The sequence below is a fragment of the Cebidichthys violaceus genome, unplaced genomic scaffold, assembly GCF_023349555.1.
Source record: "Cebidichthys violaceus isolate CVI_PGR_0920_01 unplaced genomic scaffold, fCebVio1.0.p SCAF_35, whole genome shotgun sequence".
Lineage (NCBI taxonomy): Eukaryota > Metazoa > Chordata > Actinopteri > Perciformes > Stichaeidae > Cebidichthys > Cebidichthys violaceus.
In genome coordinates, this window is record NW_027176539.1 from 2242728 (window position 1) to 2257222 (window position 14495).

The window sequence follows — 14495 nt, forward strand, 5'->3', positions numbered from 1 at the left end:
TATGTACCTCTGAGGTGTAGTACAGTATAAAGTACTATATGTACATCTGAGGTGTAGTACAGTATAAAGTACAATATGTACCTCTGAGGTGTAGTACAGTATAAAGTACAATATGTACCTCTGAGGTGTAGTACAGTATAAAGTACTATATGTACCTCTGAGGTGTAGTACAGTATAAAGTACTATATGTACCTCTGAAGTGTAGTACAGTATAAAGTACTATGAGGTGTAGTGGAGGAGAAGTAGTGAGTACTCCAGTAACGTACTCGAGTACTTGGTTCCAGTGTGTTTGTATATATAAGAACTGGTATTGTTTTCACAGTGACACAATAAGCCCCGCCCTCCTCTGTGGTGATTTACATGGCGTCTCGTGTTTCGCTGTCGTGAACACAAAGACTTCTGCGTGTCTATTGTGAGGATCCTCCTGTAGTCAAACGGGTCGGGTGAGTTATGACCGAGCTGTTCAACACCAGCTGCCTCCGTGACGCTCCGACCGCGACGGGAGACGCACCTCGCCGTTCTCCTCCGCTTCGCTGTTTGTCATTTTAATACATGGGTTCCTCCCGGAGAGGCTTGTTGAGAGCGGGGCCCCTGTGGCCGTCTTAATGCGTCCGTTTGTGTGTTTGGACTCTGGCTTGTTTGACGTGCTCACAGACATGGAGACACGCGTGTGTTCACTGCTGCTGTCACTTCTTCTTCTACTTCCTGTCTCTCGCAGCGCGGCGCCGCACCGAGGGAACTGCCGCCCGATACGCTTCGAACCGCCGATGTTGGACTTCCACGAACAGTGAGTGTCTGAGATCTTCTTTGTTTCCTTTTTTTATTGCATTTCACAACGTTTGAGACACTTGCTGGTTATGCATCTAGAGCTCATGAGTTTATGAAGAGACGAGTGTCACAGATCAGAGCATCGTTTAAGAAGCTCAGCTGTTGCTGACCTTCAGGGTCAGAGGTCACCGCCCTTCATTCTGCCACCTCGACACATCACCGAGGAATCCTTAAAGCTTCACCCGACTTCACCTGCACACTTATTAGACCACATTCCTGTGACTGTGGGTGCAGCTCACCTGAGCCAGCTTCACCTGGGCATTGTGGGCGGAGCCAAGGGGGCCTTATTGTTATTATCATACTTATTATTATTGTGGTTGTGCGTTATCCAAAATGTGTCTCGCAGCATACGTGTTTTATGAATATCATGTTTTTATTGTGGGACACAAGTTTATTTTATTTATTTTGCACGATTTAAACAATAAAATAAACAAACATAACAGATGAATAATATCTCAGTGCAGGAAGAGGCTCCGCCCCCCCTTGAAGGTCTAGTTATTTAGTTCTCTGTAGATCCAGATCACAACAGAACTCTAAGGTTCCTGTAGAACAGTTCTAAACCGTTCTGTTATTAAACTAACTAAACAGTCTCATGATGTTCATCTCACTTACAGACGGCATGTCATGCCTGTCTCTACACGGTCACACGTTTACACACACACACACACACACACACACACACACACACACACACACACACACACACACACACACACAGACACAGACACAGACACGTGACAATCTGTCTCTCTTTCCTGTGGGTGTTGCCTGCTGTCATTAAGAGAAACTCATGAAGTGTTGGTTACACGTGATGTGTTCGAGGGCCGTCGTAAAGATGGGAATCTGACGACACTGATCGTGTTGACGGCGTCTGGTTGTGATGAACGGTGTGGTTTTGGCGACTGTTTAAAGTAAAGCTGCTTTTCCCTTCAGAGGGTGAGGTGATTCATTCAAATGGTCGTCAGTGATCAATCACGGCTTTTCTTCTCATTCTTCATCTTTGCATTATTTTTGCATTTATGAGCAGCGAGTGTCCGAAAGAAACTCCACAGTTTCAAGTCGTTACCAGTTTATTTTCATACACGTTGAAATGAAGCTGAAGCTGCCTGAAGGGAGGAGGATGATGATGATGATGATGATGAGACGGGTTGTAACGTGTGTGTGTGTGTGTGTGTGTGTGTGGATCTTCATACATCATTAATCACATCTTCTGTTTTCATCCACATCATCTTCCACCTCTTGTGTTCACGTTAATGTTTTGTTCACGTTGGTGTTTCCTCTGTAACTCTACAGACCAACAGAAACACTTAGTTCTTTAAATGCCCAAAATACCACCGCATAGCTCCTCCACTGTTGATTCATTCTGCAAGTGTCTGTGGTGAGTTCACATGTCTGTGGAGACCGCAGGACACTCGAGCGTCTCTTATCTAAACTGCTAAAGCGGGTTGAACATTAAACTGAAGGATTCAGTGTTTGAAGTGTTTTAGTCTGAGCTCAGAACGCAGAATATCCAGATCAGGATAGACTGAGCACAGCTTCAGACTCAGTTCAAATAAAGAGTCGTTAAACTGCTTCAGACTCAGTTCAAATAAAGAGTCGTTAAACTGCTTCAGACTCGGTTCAAATAAAGAGTCGTTAAACTGCTTCAGACTCGGTTCAAATAAAGAGTCGTTAAACAGCTTCAGACTCAGTTCAAATAAAGAGTCGTTAAACAGCTTCAGACTCAGTTTAAATAGAGTCATTAAACTGCTTCAGACTCAGTTTAAATAAAGAGTTGTTAAACTGCTTCAGACTCAGTTTAAATAAAGAGTTGTTAAACTGCTTCAGACTCGGTTCAAATAAAGAGTCGTTAAACTGCTTCAGACTCAGTTTAAATAAAGAGTTGTTAAACTGCTTCAGACTCAGTTTAAATAAAGAGTTGTTAAACTGCTTCAGACTCAGTTTAAATAAAGAGTTGTTAAACTGCTTCAGACTTAGTTTAAATAAAGAGTCGTTAAACTGCTTCAGACTCAGATTAAATAGTCGTTAAACTGCTTCAGACTCAGATTAAATAAAGAGTCGTTAAACTGCTTCAGACTCAGTTTAAATAAAGAGTCATTAAACTGCTTCAGACTCAGTTTAAATAAATAGTCGTTAAACTGCTTCAGACTTCATGTTTTAATATGAAACAGTGTTCAGGAAGAAGCCAAGCAGCTTTAAAAGAGACGTCTTTTCTTTTCATACTGTTGTTCCACGTGTTCTCCTACGTTCACTCTTTATGTTCTGTAGATATGTTGTTGTTGTTGTTGTTGTTGTCGTCGTCTCACAGAAGCTCCTCCTCTTCCTCCACAGACCCGTTGGAATGCCGAAAATGGAGAAAGTTTATTTACATAACCCTAGCTCAGAAGAAATTAGTTTGATATCGATATCAGCAACAACGGCACATTTTCACGCCTCCTTCTTCCAGAACCGGGTGAGTACTGGTGTTCATGGTGGGTTACTGGTGTTCATGGTGAGTACTGGTGTTCATGGTGGGTTACTGGTGTTCATGGTGAGTACTGGTGTTCATGGTGGGTTACTGGTGTTCATGGTGAGTACTGGTGTTCATGGTGAGTACTGGTGTTCATGGTGGGTTACTGGTGTTCATGGTGAGTACTGGTGTTCATGGTGGGTCATCTGAAGGATGTTATTCTGTCAGTGAGGTCAGGGAGGTCGCCTTCTTACTGTGCACAGGAGCTTCATGAGGATTCTGCTTCCTTCAGTGGAAGCTTCAGACTCCTGTAGCCTCGTCATGTGACCACAGTCCTAATGTACACAACGCTGCTCTCTATTCATCTTCATCAGAAGACACTGACTCCTCCATTGATCGTCATGAAGCATATCCCTCACGTCTTCACGACCGAAGGTCATGCGCGTTAATCGACCATCGTTATTGATGAAGTCGTGAATGATGCGTACCCGATGCAGAACAATGAGCTCTCGTCTTCATCTCAAGCAGAACGTTTACTCGTCTTCCTCAGAAACGGATCTATTGAGAGAGAAGCTGCTCGACCGCTAACGACAACAGCTGAGTAGCTCTGGAGTTATGTGACCTGCTGAACGATCACGTGACGTCACAAAGACTCTCTGATGAAATCACTTTACTCAAAGAAGGACAATTCATTTCATGAGCTTTAGAAACAGGAAGTGTTCAAATCTACATGCGAGTAGATATTTATCAGTCAAATCAACACGTTTAATACACGACTTGTTTCTCTTCAGGGTTTGTATGAAGGTGATGAAGTAGTTCATGAATACGAGGTTGTTGTAATCTCTATAGTGGAGGTTAGTTCATGGATTTAATGGGTTACATCTTCAGTCTATGAGTTCCACTCGTCGTCTTCTTAGTTCTTCACACTTCTTTTAGTTTGTTCCTTTAGTCCTTCGTTCATGCTCAGACTGGAGTAGAGCTGAAGCTTTAGCCTCCGCCAGAGGTTTAAAGTCCTCTGATGCTTTCTGGTTCCTCAGAAGAACATTGAAGGTTCTGTGATGTTTTTCAGTGATGCTCCCAAACTGTGGAAGAGTCGACTCAAAGACGTCAGAGAGGAAGCTTCTGATTCAAGCAGCTCTAGAACATGTTTCTCTCTCTTAATGGAGTCAGACGACCTTCTATGTCTCTTTCTTCTGCTCCTTCTTCATGAACTTCTTTAAGTGACTCTTAAGATATGACTGCATGCTTTCTTCCTAATCATTTCATCTCATGTTATTGTTGAGCTACAGTCTGCATTAAATGCACAGAAAGAAATGTCCTAAACAATTCTGAATGTAGAAATATGGAAAAGAATATTTTAATGAACAAATTACTTCTCAACCACCAACGTCGTACTTTTTAGTTTTTAGTTTTTGATGTTCAAGAGACCTCGATGGTTTAGTGTAAAAGAGATTCAGCTTCTTAATGTGACATTTAAACAAACGAGGGTCTCCTGCAGGAGTCGGATGGTGATTACATTTGTCTTTTTCTTCTAAAACCTCCTCCTGCAGCTCGTGCTCATCCATTAGTGATGATGTAATCACCACATATCAAGACATTTTAATGCAGACTAGTCCCATAATATTTCTTTGAAAGTCAGGGTGAAGAGTCTGAGCGTTCCTCAGGTCAACTCGGGGAACAACTGGTTTATTTTCTGCACCTGAAGACTTCCCCTTCAGGAAAGATGGGTTCTGTGGCTTTAAGCAGCTCCTAGTTCTAGTGTGGTTCTTATATAAACTATGACTGCTGTTAAAACGTGTGCCGGAGGTGTTTCAGTGTCTTCGGTCAAAGAACCTTCAGAGAGTTTACAAAGAGAGTCGGTGTGAGAGGACTGTATTCTACTACTAACCTCTGTAGTTCAGCTCAAATGTAACGTTAATAATAATAATAATAATTATTATTATTATTAACATAACGCCACCACTAGATTCCACCAGACGTCTCTGAGTTATTGTAAACTTTAAGAACTCTTCTGATAATGTCATGTCATGTTCATTAAATCGCTTTAATCAAGTTAAAGAGAACGATCCCAGAGATCTTTTCTGTGTCACATGATCCCATCAACTCACCATGTTCATCAGCGGCGTACTAATACTCTAAAGTGTACTCTGCGTTGTGTATTTACATTAGATGAGACTTTAATAACTTAAAGACAATAACATCAAAGTATTTCTTCTCTTCTGCATGTTTTTAAGATAAGAACCATCTGTACTTTAGCTCCAGTTCATTTTCTCCTGTGAAGTCGATCAGGAGTAAAACTCAGAGCTTTTTGTAGTTAAATACAAGATAATGTATCGCCTCAATCAATGAAACTTTATGAACTGAGACGATACAACAGAAGTTCAGACATCATGTCTACATGTTGAAGCCATGCAGAGTGTTGAAACCTCACCTCTGTGACAGTTTGTAGAGTTTCACTCCTGAATCGATACATATTAACAGAGTTTATCATCGGCTGAGCAGTGAACGTTAGTAGTGATTTCTGAATTCCTCCGTCTTTGTTTACGAGACATTCTGAACATTCTCTTCTGTTCCAGAATGTTTTAGTCTTCACGAGTCAACGAGACGTTCTGCTGCTTTAGACACGTTCTACAAACAGTCTTTGTTCGTCCGGTTTTATCTCACTGAAGGACCTTCTAGTCTGAAATATATTGAACTTTAAACCTAAGCCAGTACATCACCGTGTTTCTTTGTTAACTTTAAACTAAAGGAAAACTTCACCCCAAAACCACAATGTGTGCTTCATGTATATCAGTCTCCACCAGAACAACCAGAGAAGAGTCATAAACAGAAGCTCCCTCAAACAACAGTAAAACTATGTAACTATGTATAAAGTATTAACTGTAGAATATTAAGTCCTTCAGGGTCAACTGTTCCTCTGTAACCAGAGCACCCCCATTTTTGGGGGCTGTGGAGAAAGTTTAGCGTACAAAGTGAATAAGAATGCACTTATCAAGAACGAATATAATGATGTTATACTTCAGATCAAACAGCAGAACCTGGGCTACAAGAATATGTAAACCGTTTTACATCCTCCAAACACAACTCAAAAGCTAACTAAAGTTATTACCAAATATCAAAATCCATACGGCGCCACCTAGACAACCCACTCGCCACATTTCTGGCTCTACCGCTGTGGTATTTTATGCAATACGCACACATGATACCTCAAAAGAAAGCAGACAGTCCATCAAATAAAGCTACAACAAAGCATCAGTGAGATATGAGCCAACGAACACCAGCAACACACATCGCTTCATCAAACGATTGTTGTAAAAGGAGTTTTTCCGTAGACGTTTCTCCGTGATAAAATCATTTTTCACCGGCTACAGTTAGAGTGGAACTGATGTGGTGTTGAGTGAGTGTTTAGATCAGTTCATGTCAGTTTTAAAGTGTCGTACTGGACGTCATGTGTTCATGTATTGATATATATTCATATGTTGTGTTCTCTCAACAGATAATTCCACCAGGAGGAAACACATCTTTCGATGTCGTGTTTCTGGCTCGAGTAGTTGGGAACGTAGAAAACACTTTATTTATTAACACGTCACATCACGGAGTGTTTACATACCAGGTATGGACCAAAGGCGGTGCGTCCAGCTGTGATCGTTGTTTGATAGAACACGTGACTCATCTTTCTGTCTCTGTCCTGGAGGTTTTTGGGGTCGGCATCCCGAACCCCTTCAGACTGAGGCCCTTCATCGGGGCTCGAGTCCCCGTCAACAGCAGCTTCTCTCCTCTCATAAACATCCACAACCCCTTCAGTGAACCTCTGCAGGTACAGTGCTCCATACAGTCTCCCTCTGGTGTCTGGTGTTAGTAATATTATTACTGTCTGTCTGTCTGTCTGTCTGTCTGTCTGTCTGCATCTGATACTACTGGACCAATCAGTAAAGTCCTTTTTATGACTGTTTCATGGAAATAAAGTAGGAGAAGAAGAAACATTCAAATCAGAGCGGCGGCCATTGTTATGTCTACTGTTAGCATAGCGAGCGTTGTAGCGGGCTAACATCCTCATAAACTACTTAGCTTAACTTAACTTCTTATAGGAAGGTTACAAACGAGCCTTAAATAATTAATATGTTTTAATAAGTTCCATAAAATACAGTTTGCTCTCATTTTAACGTTTTAGTTGATGTGAGGGAGGAGATCAAACTGTTGTGCTCTGATTTGAGAATGGAGCAGCTGATGGATGTGTTGTGTTCATGTTCCACGTCTGACTCCAGGTGGTTGAGATGTACTCCAGCGGTGGAGATCTTCATCTAGAGCTTCCTACAGGTCAACAAGGAGGAACTGTAAAATTATGGGTCAGTTTCACGTCTCAGTGTTTGTGTCGGGTCTCAGTTTTCATTTTGAAGCCTCTGTGATGTTCCTCCTCCTCCTCATGCTGAGTTTACGTCTCATTTGATTTCTCACTTCAACTGTCGGTAATGAAACAAAACCGTAAGCAGCAAAAGCTCGTGACATCTTCTGGTCAAGTTAAAATCGACCACGTCTCTGAGCGTTCAGACACTCGAGCTCCTCAAAGTCTCGTCTCGTGAAGGTGTTACCCATGGTGACGGTGTATCCGTGTGGTGTAATGTGCTGACGTGGTCGACCTCGTCCCTGCAGGAGATTCCTCCGTTCGAGACGAAGGGGGTGATGAGAGCCAGCTTCTCGTCCAGAGACGTCGACAACCACACGGCGTTCATCAGGATCAAAACCAACGCTCCCAACGAAGACCAGTTCATCATCCTCCCCGTGGAGGTGGAGGTCACATCAGGTGGGTTCTTATTACCCACAAGTCCTTGTTTCTGTCACTCTGTGCGTCGTCCCTTCGTCTCTCAGCTCAACCTTCTCTTGACTCGTGTGTTGCAGCTCCGGGGATCTACTCGTCCACGGAGATGCTGGACTTTGGTACTCTGCGGTCACAAGGTAGAAACCCCGACGTCAGAAGATCCATCTGAAGGTTCCTGTGTCTCTCGGACTCTTGGCTCACTGCTTCTGTTTGTCTCTCAGATCGTCCCAAACTGCTGAATCTGCACCTTTTAAACTCTGGAACAAAAGACGTTCCTATAACAGTAGGTCTCCTCTGCAGCCTGTCTTCACTTCATAAAGCTTACCCTCAAAAAGAAGAGTACACATCACAACACACCTACTGACTATACAAGCAGGCATCATCCTCCGCACTGACCCAACTAAATATGAATGATATGAATGATATGAATGCATTCTGTGATCCTCTCTTTAAACGTGTCTGCTGTTAACCTCCATCGTTCTCCATCGTTCTCCTCCTCTTCAGAGCGTACGGACGACTCCGTCAAACGAAGCCGTCACCGTAGATTTTAAAGCCGTCACGCTGAAAGCCGGAGAGAGCAGATACACCAAAGTAGCAAGTATTAGTTTTGATGGTGAGTCGTGTTTTTTATTGTTCATGTTTGACACGTTTTAACGTTTCATCGGTGATCATCTTCTCTTTTTTTGGAGGCTGTTGAGTTGTTCAGGTGTTTCTATTATTTTGTCCACCCCATTCATGTGATTGAGGTGAGGCGACATAAACGTACGTTCACATAAATATCTTCAACGAACTCATTTAGTATTCGTCATCACAGAAAGCACCAGTGGAGGTCCAGTAGTCTGGACAGAGGTGTGATTCAGACAGAATGAGAAGAAGACAATTCATTCTGTTTTCATTTCAAATTGTTGCATCAGAAAAGCTGAAGAAACAAAACTCGATAAAACGTCCTCAAAGTGTGTGTTTATGTCTTGATGACCTGGATAGATTACTTCTAGCAGATGATAGAAACACCTTCACCGATCAGCAGCTTATTTAAACACTCTGCTTCCTGTGAAGCCCGGCTCTTAACGAGGAAACCCTGAACGCCTTCACCTCAGTTTCCTCTAACGACTCACAAGAACCTTCTTTATGAGAAGTTCAACTTCCTGTTTAAGAGCTGCTCCATTTGAACTGTTTTCGGTTCATCCTCACAATAACGGTCCTAAATCGACATGTGTGCCTTGCTGTGATGCTGTGATGCAGCCTGTCAGGAGTCATGTGGACGATGTTCATCAGTCTTCACATCGTGTTCTCAAACTGCAGTTTTGTGCTTTACAGCGTTGCACAACTTCCTCTCGTGAGGCCAAGTTCACTTATCTGCTTTTTCTGATCTGGTTCTTGTATTTTTGTCGTTGCAGCCTCAAAGGCGAGAAGACCATATCAGTTCTCCGGTAAGATAACGGTGAAAGCGAAAGAAAAGAGTTACTCCAAGCTTGAGATCCCTTACCAGGCAGAGGTTTTAGACGGGTGAGTTGTCGAGGCGGACAGTGGCTTTGTGCGTGAGGAAAGGGTCCGTCCTCTAAACGTGTCCCTGTCTTCTGTCTTCTGGCAGATACTTGGGCTTCGACCACACGGCCACTCTGTTCCACATCAGGGACAGTCCTGTGGACCCCGTGGACAGACCCATCTTCCTCACTAACGCCTTCAGCTTTGCCATCCGGATACACAGCGTGTCTCTACCGGAGGAGGCCAAAACCATGTTTAATGTGAGAGAGACAGACAGACAGACAATCTGTGACTGAGGTTCAGTGTGTGAGGTCAGAGGTGTGATATCTCTTCTTCTCTCTGTTTCAGGTGCAGAACCTTAGCGCTCCCATCCTCATTCCTCCTCATGAGTCCCGCTACATCTTCTCGCTCCTCTTCAGGCCGGTCCGACCCTCCATCCACATCGACAGCAACATCCTGCTCATCACCAACGCATCCAAGTTCCACCTGCCGGTCCGAGCCTACACCGGCTTCTTAGAGGTCAGAGATAGTACTCTGTGTGTGTATATATATATATATATATATATATATATATCTATCTATCTCATACTCTTCATAGGTAGATGATTCACTTACTGAGCAAAGAGCAGTGGTGGAGGAATTATTCACACAGTACAAACGCTGTTCTAGTCAGAGTACTGATACACACAGTATAAATACTTTGTCTCCTGTCTCCAGCCTCTGGTCCTGCCTCCCAGTCTGAAGGAGAACCTCCTGGACTTCGGGGTTCGCAGTGCAACAGACACCAGCAGCATCACGTTCGTGGTGGTCAACAGTAACCCTATAGAGGTCAGATCCTATAGAAGTTTGTTTCCTGTTTCTTATCCAATAAACACTTTGCTCCGTTGTGTTTCGTCGTTCTTTTAAAAGTGCTGAGTGTTGAAATATCTCCGGCACAAACTAAAAGCCTCGATGGCGACACACTGCCGTTGTTCATCGCTACGTTCTTCATCTCTCGCCGTTGTGTCCTCCAGCTGGAGATCAAGTCCTGGCTGGTGACGGGAGACAGTTTGTCGATGGAGCTGCTGAGGACGGAGAAAGGAAACTCCACAGCGGCTCTGAGTCGCCTACGAGAGCTGCAGAACACCTCGGCCTCCCACCAGAAGACGGTAAGACCTCCACACTGTCCGTCTGCTGGTGGCTTCATGTCCTCATCACTTATAGAACTCAAGAACGTCATCATCACCTAATGCAGCCCAGCAGAAAATACAAGCTGATAGGGTGAGACGAAGAGTACTAATATAATAAAGTACTACTGCCACACTGTAAACACACTCTGTTACAGTTAAAGTACTACTGCCACACTGTAAACACACTGTTACAGTTAAAGTACTACTGCCACACTGTAAACACACTCCGTTACAGTTAGAGTACTACTACCACACTGTAAACACACTCTGTTACAGTTAAAGTACTACTACCACACTGTAAACACACTCTGTTACAGTTAGAGTACTACTACCACACTATAAACACACTGTTACAGTTAGAGTACTACTACCACACTATAAACACACTCTGTTACAGTTAAAGTACTAGTAGTACTTCTAATACTAGTAATATTACCCCCCCCCCCCCCCCCACACACACACACACACACACACACACACACACACACACACACACACACACACACACACACACACACACACACACACAATTACTTTCTGTTTTTATCTTTTCACAACAGCTTTGACTTTGTTACGTTTTGGCAGCGACGAGAACGACAGTTAAACCAAACACCGCCAACACCACCCCTCCTGTGACACTGCCCATGTTCAGCCTTTAAGGCTGTGCTGCTATTATTATTATTGTTATTACTATTATTACTATTACTATTACCATTATTACTATTACTACTATTACTATTATTACTATTATTACTATTATTATTATTACTATTATTATTATTACTATTACTATTACCATTATTACTATTACTACTATTACTATTATTACTATTACTACTATTACTATTATTACTATTATTATTACTATTATTACTATTATTATTATTATTACTATTATTATTACTATTATTACTATTACTATTATTATTATTATTACTATTACTGTTATTATTACTATTACTACTATTATTATTACTATTACTATTATTACTATTACTATTATTACTATTACTACTATTATTATTACTATTATTATTATTACTATTACTACTATTATTACTATTATTATTACTATTATTATTATTACTATTACTATTATTACTATTACTACTATTACTATTACTACTATTATTACTATTATTATTACTATTACTATTATTACTATTACTATTATTATTTTTACTATTACTACTATTACTATTATTATTGTTATTACTATTACTATTATTACTATTAGTATTATTATTATTACTATTGTTACTATTGCTATTTTTACTATTACTATTATTACTATTACTATTTTTACTATTACTATTACTATTTTTAGTATTATTTTTACTATTACTATTATTACTATTGCTATTATTACTATTACTATTATTACTATTACTATTTTTACTATTACTATTATTACTATTACTACTATTACTATTTTTAGTATTACTATTATTTTTAGTATTACTATTATTACTATTACTATTTTTAGTATTAGTATTATTACTATTACTATTATTATTAGTATTATTACTATTATTATTTTTCTATTACTATTATTATTACTATTATTACTATTATTATTATTATTATTAGTATTATTAGTATTAATATTATTATTGTATTGTTGTAGTGTTGGATGTCATTACCACAGAAGTGGACGGAGTCGCCCTTTAGTTTGAGAGTTCATCACACAGTGAAAGAGTTAATGTCTCTGGTGTCGACCTGTCAATCATTGCGTAGCCCCGCCCTAAAGCACCTCCTGCTCTATGGTCTGTCTGACTCTAAATGAGCATCAGCAGAAGTTGACAGGTTTGTGTTTCTGGTGTTCTTCAGCCTCCTGGTGTGGAGGTTCTTTGCGTTGGCGTAGATGAAGGGATGAGTGATGCGTGTGTTTCTGTCTCTACAGGTCATATTGGCGTCGGGTTACTACGCAGCGTTCAGAGTCACTCTCGTGGCCAAAGCGCTGGAGGGCGCGTACGACGGAGCCGTGCACATCACCACGGACTACGAGGTAGGTGGAGTCGTCCTCCGGGCTGTTTTTAAGAGGCGGAGCCTCGGCCTCACGGTGACTTCCTGTCTCCTCAGATTCTGACCCTCCCGGTGAGAGCGCTCATTGCTGTGGGAACATTAAACAGCTCTCCCAAGCACATCGTGCTGCCCTCTTCATTCCCAGTGAGTAACGCCGGCGTCTGTTCTTCTGTGAAGACGATTGTCCTGTGAAGACTCGTCTTTAGAAGTGTCTATTCCCCTCAGGGCAAAGTCGTCCACCAGAGCTTCAGCATTCAGAGCTCCTTCACTCAGAAAGTGAGGCTGCAGCAGATCCGCTCTCTGACCGAAGATATCCGGTTCTACTACAAGCGGCTCCGCAGCAACAAAGACGAGCTGGAGCCCCGACGCAAGTCCAAGGTAGAGCCTGGTCCTCACCGAGCGACCTCCTGGTCCTCCTGGTCCTCGCCGAGCGACCTCCTGGTCCTCCTGGTCCTCGCCGAGCGACCTCCTGGTCCTCCTGGTCCTCGCCGAGCGACCTCCAGTCTGAGCGAGGGTCCTTAACAGAAACACTTACTGTCATTTTTCTTCCCTTCGTCTGTTTCAGGTGGCAAATATTTATTTTGACGCCAGCTTGCAGTGTGGTGATCACTGTTATGTGGGGCTGCCCTTTGTGCTTAAATGTAAGTTGTTTGAGTTTGTGTCACATTTAACTCTACGGGTCATTGTAGTAATATTACAATCAATACAAAACTTTAATAACTTTTCATTTTTTCATTTACAAAAACTTGGATATTCTCTAAGATTACAGAAATTTAACTTATTTATATATATAAATATATATATATTTATTTATATATTTCTGAGTTTCTCATATTATATTGGTATTTATTTGAAACACAGAATGAGCGTTCAGGACCTTCTCCTCAGAGCTCGTTAATCTCATAAATTCAGATTTAATTCATTTGCTTCCTACAGTGGTCCTGGTGCATCTTATACATCTCAGAAAGCAAGAGTCCAAATAAAAACCCAAACTGTCCTTTTCACAGCCGAGTCCAAACCTCACGGTCTGGCCTTACAGGAGGACATCTGGGACGCCGACGTGGATCTCCACCAGAAGCTCCTCCGCAGATGGAAGGAGCTCAAAGAGCGATCGGGCCACAAGTAAGTCCATCGGGAGTTTGGCTCCGGAGGTCTTTGGCTCCGGTTATCTCATTCCTTCTTGGTAAATGAGTTCCCCTTGTCACGAGATGTCTTCTTCTGCTCTCACCGAAGCATCGAAGCCGTCTTCGAGGTCAACACGGACCTCCAGAAGAACGTTCAAGCTAAGATCACGGCTCACCTGAGCTGGCCCTCGCTGGTCAACTCCTCCCAGAGAATCCTGTTTCCTCTGACCAACACAAACGGCTCCTCCGTGAGTAGAACCCTCCAGACCTCTGCTGACCTCTGCAACACAGTGCAGGACATATCCTCATTCACGTCTGTCTGTCCGTGTCTCTGCAGGAGGAAGAGGTGATCCTGCAGAACCCCGCCGACGTCCTGGTCTACGTCCAGGTCCTCCCTCTGGCCCTGTTACCCAACCCCTCTGTGTTCTCTGGGAAGCTGGCTGACAGGTGGGAACATCTGAAGTGAACCTCGGTTCACATGAGGAGGATCACGGATCAACTCTAGTCCGTTACTCCATTCATCCATAATAAGACCACATGAAACCACATCAGTCCAAAGATCACATCTCCAGCTCTGGTGTTCTACACCATGAAGCGTG

The 14495-nt window shown here is 42.3% G+C and overlaps 1 protein-coding gene across 1 annotated transcript in view; it reads left to right on the forward strand.

The window, feature by feature from the left end:
• tmem131 (transmembrane protein 131) overlaps positions 1-14495 on the forward strand; it is a 30169-nt gene that overhangs the window by 6526 nt on the left and 9148 nt on the right. Inside the window, exons 4-24 of the mRNA XM_068725304.1 lie at positions 719-787; positions 3160-3280; positions 6774-6890; positions 6972-7094; positions 7543-7623; positions 7928-8078; positions 8174-8230; positions 8315-8376; positions 8598-8706; positions 9491-9599; positions 9685-9838; positions 9927-10097; positions 10296-10406; positions 10592-10726; positions 12651-12755; positions 12830-12916; positions 12998-13150; positions 13338-13413; positions 13780-13894; positions 14006-14144; positions 14234-14343. Of these exons, the coding sequence (XP_068581405.1) occupies positions 719-787; positions 3160-3280; positions 6774-6890; positions 6972-7094; positions 7543-7623; positions 7928-8078; positions 8174-8230; positions 8315-8376; positions 8598-8706; positions 9491-9599; positions 9685-9838; positions 9927-10097; positions 10296-10406; positions 10592-10726; positions 12651-12755; positions 12830-12916; positions 12998-13150; positions 13338-13413; positions 13780-13894; positions 14006-14144; positions 14234-14343 (2355 nt within the window). The remainder of the gene's footprint in view (positions 1-718; positions 788-3159; positions 3281-6773; positions 6891-6971; positions 7095-7542; positions 7624-7927; positions 8079-8173; positions 8231-8314; positions 8377-8597; positions 8707-9490; positions 9600-9684; positions 9839-9926; positions 10098-10295; positions 10407-10591; positions 10727-12650; positions 12756-12829; positions 12917-12997; positions 13151-13337; positions 13414-13779; positions 13895-14005; positions 14145-14233; positions 14344-14495) is intronic.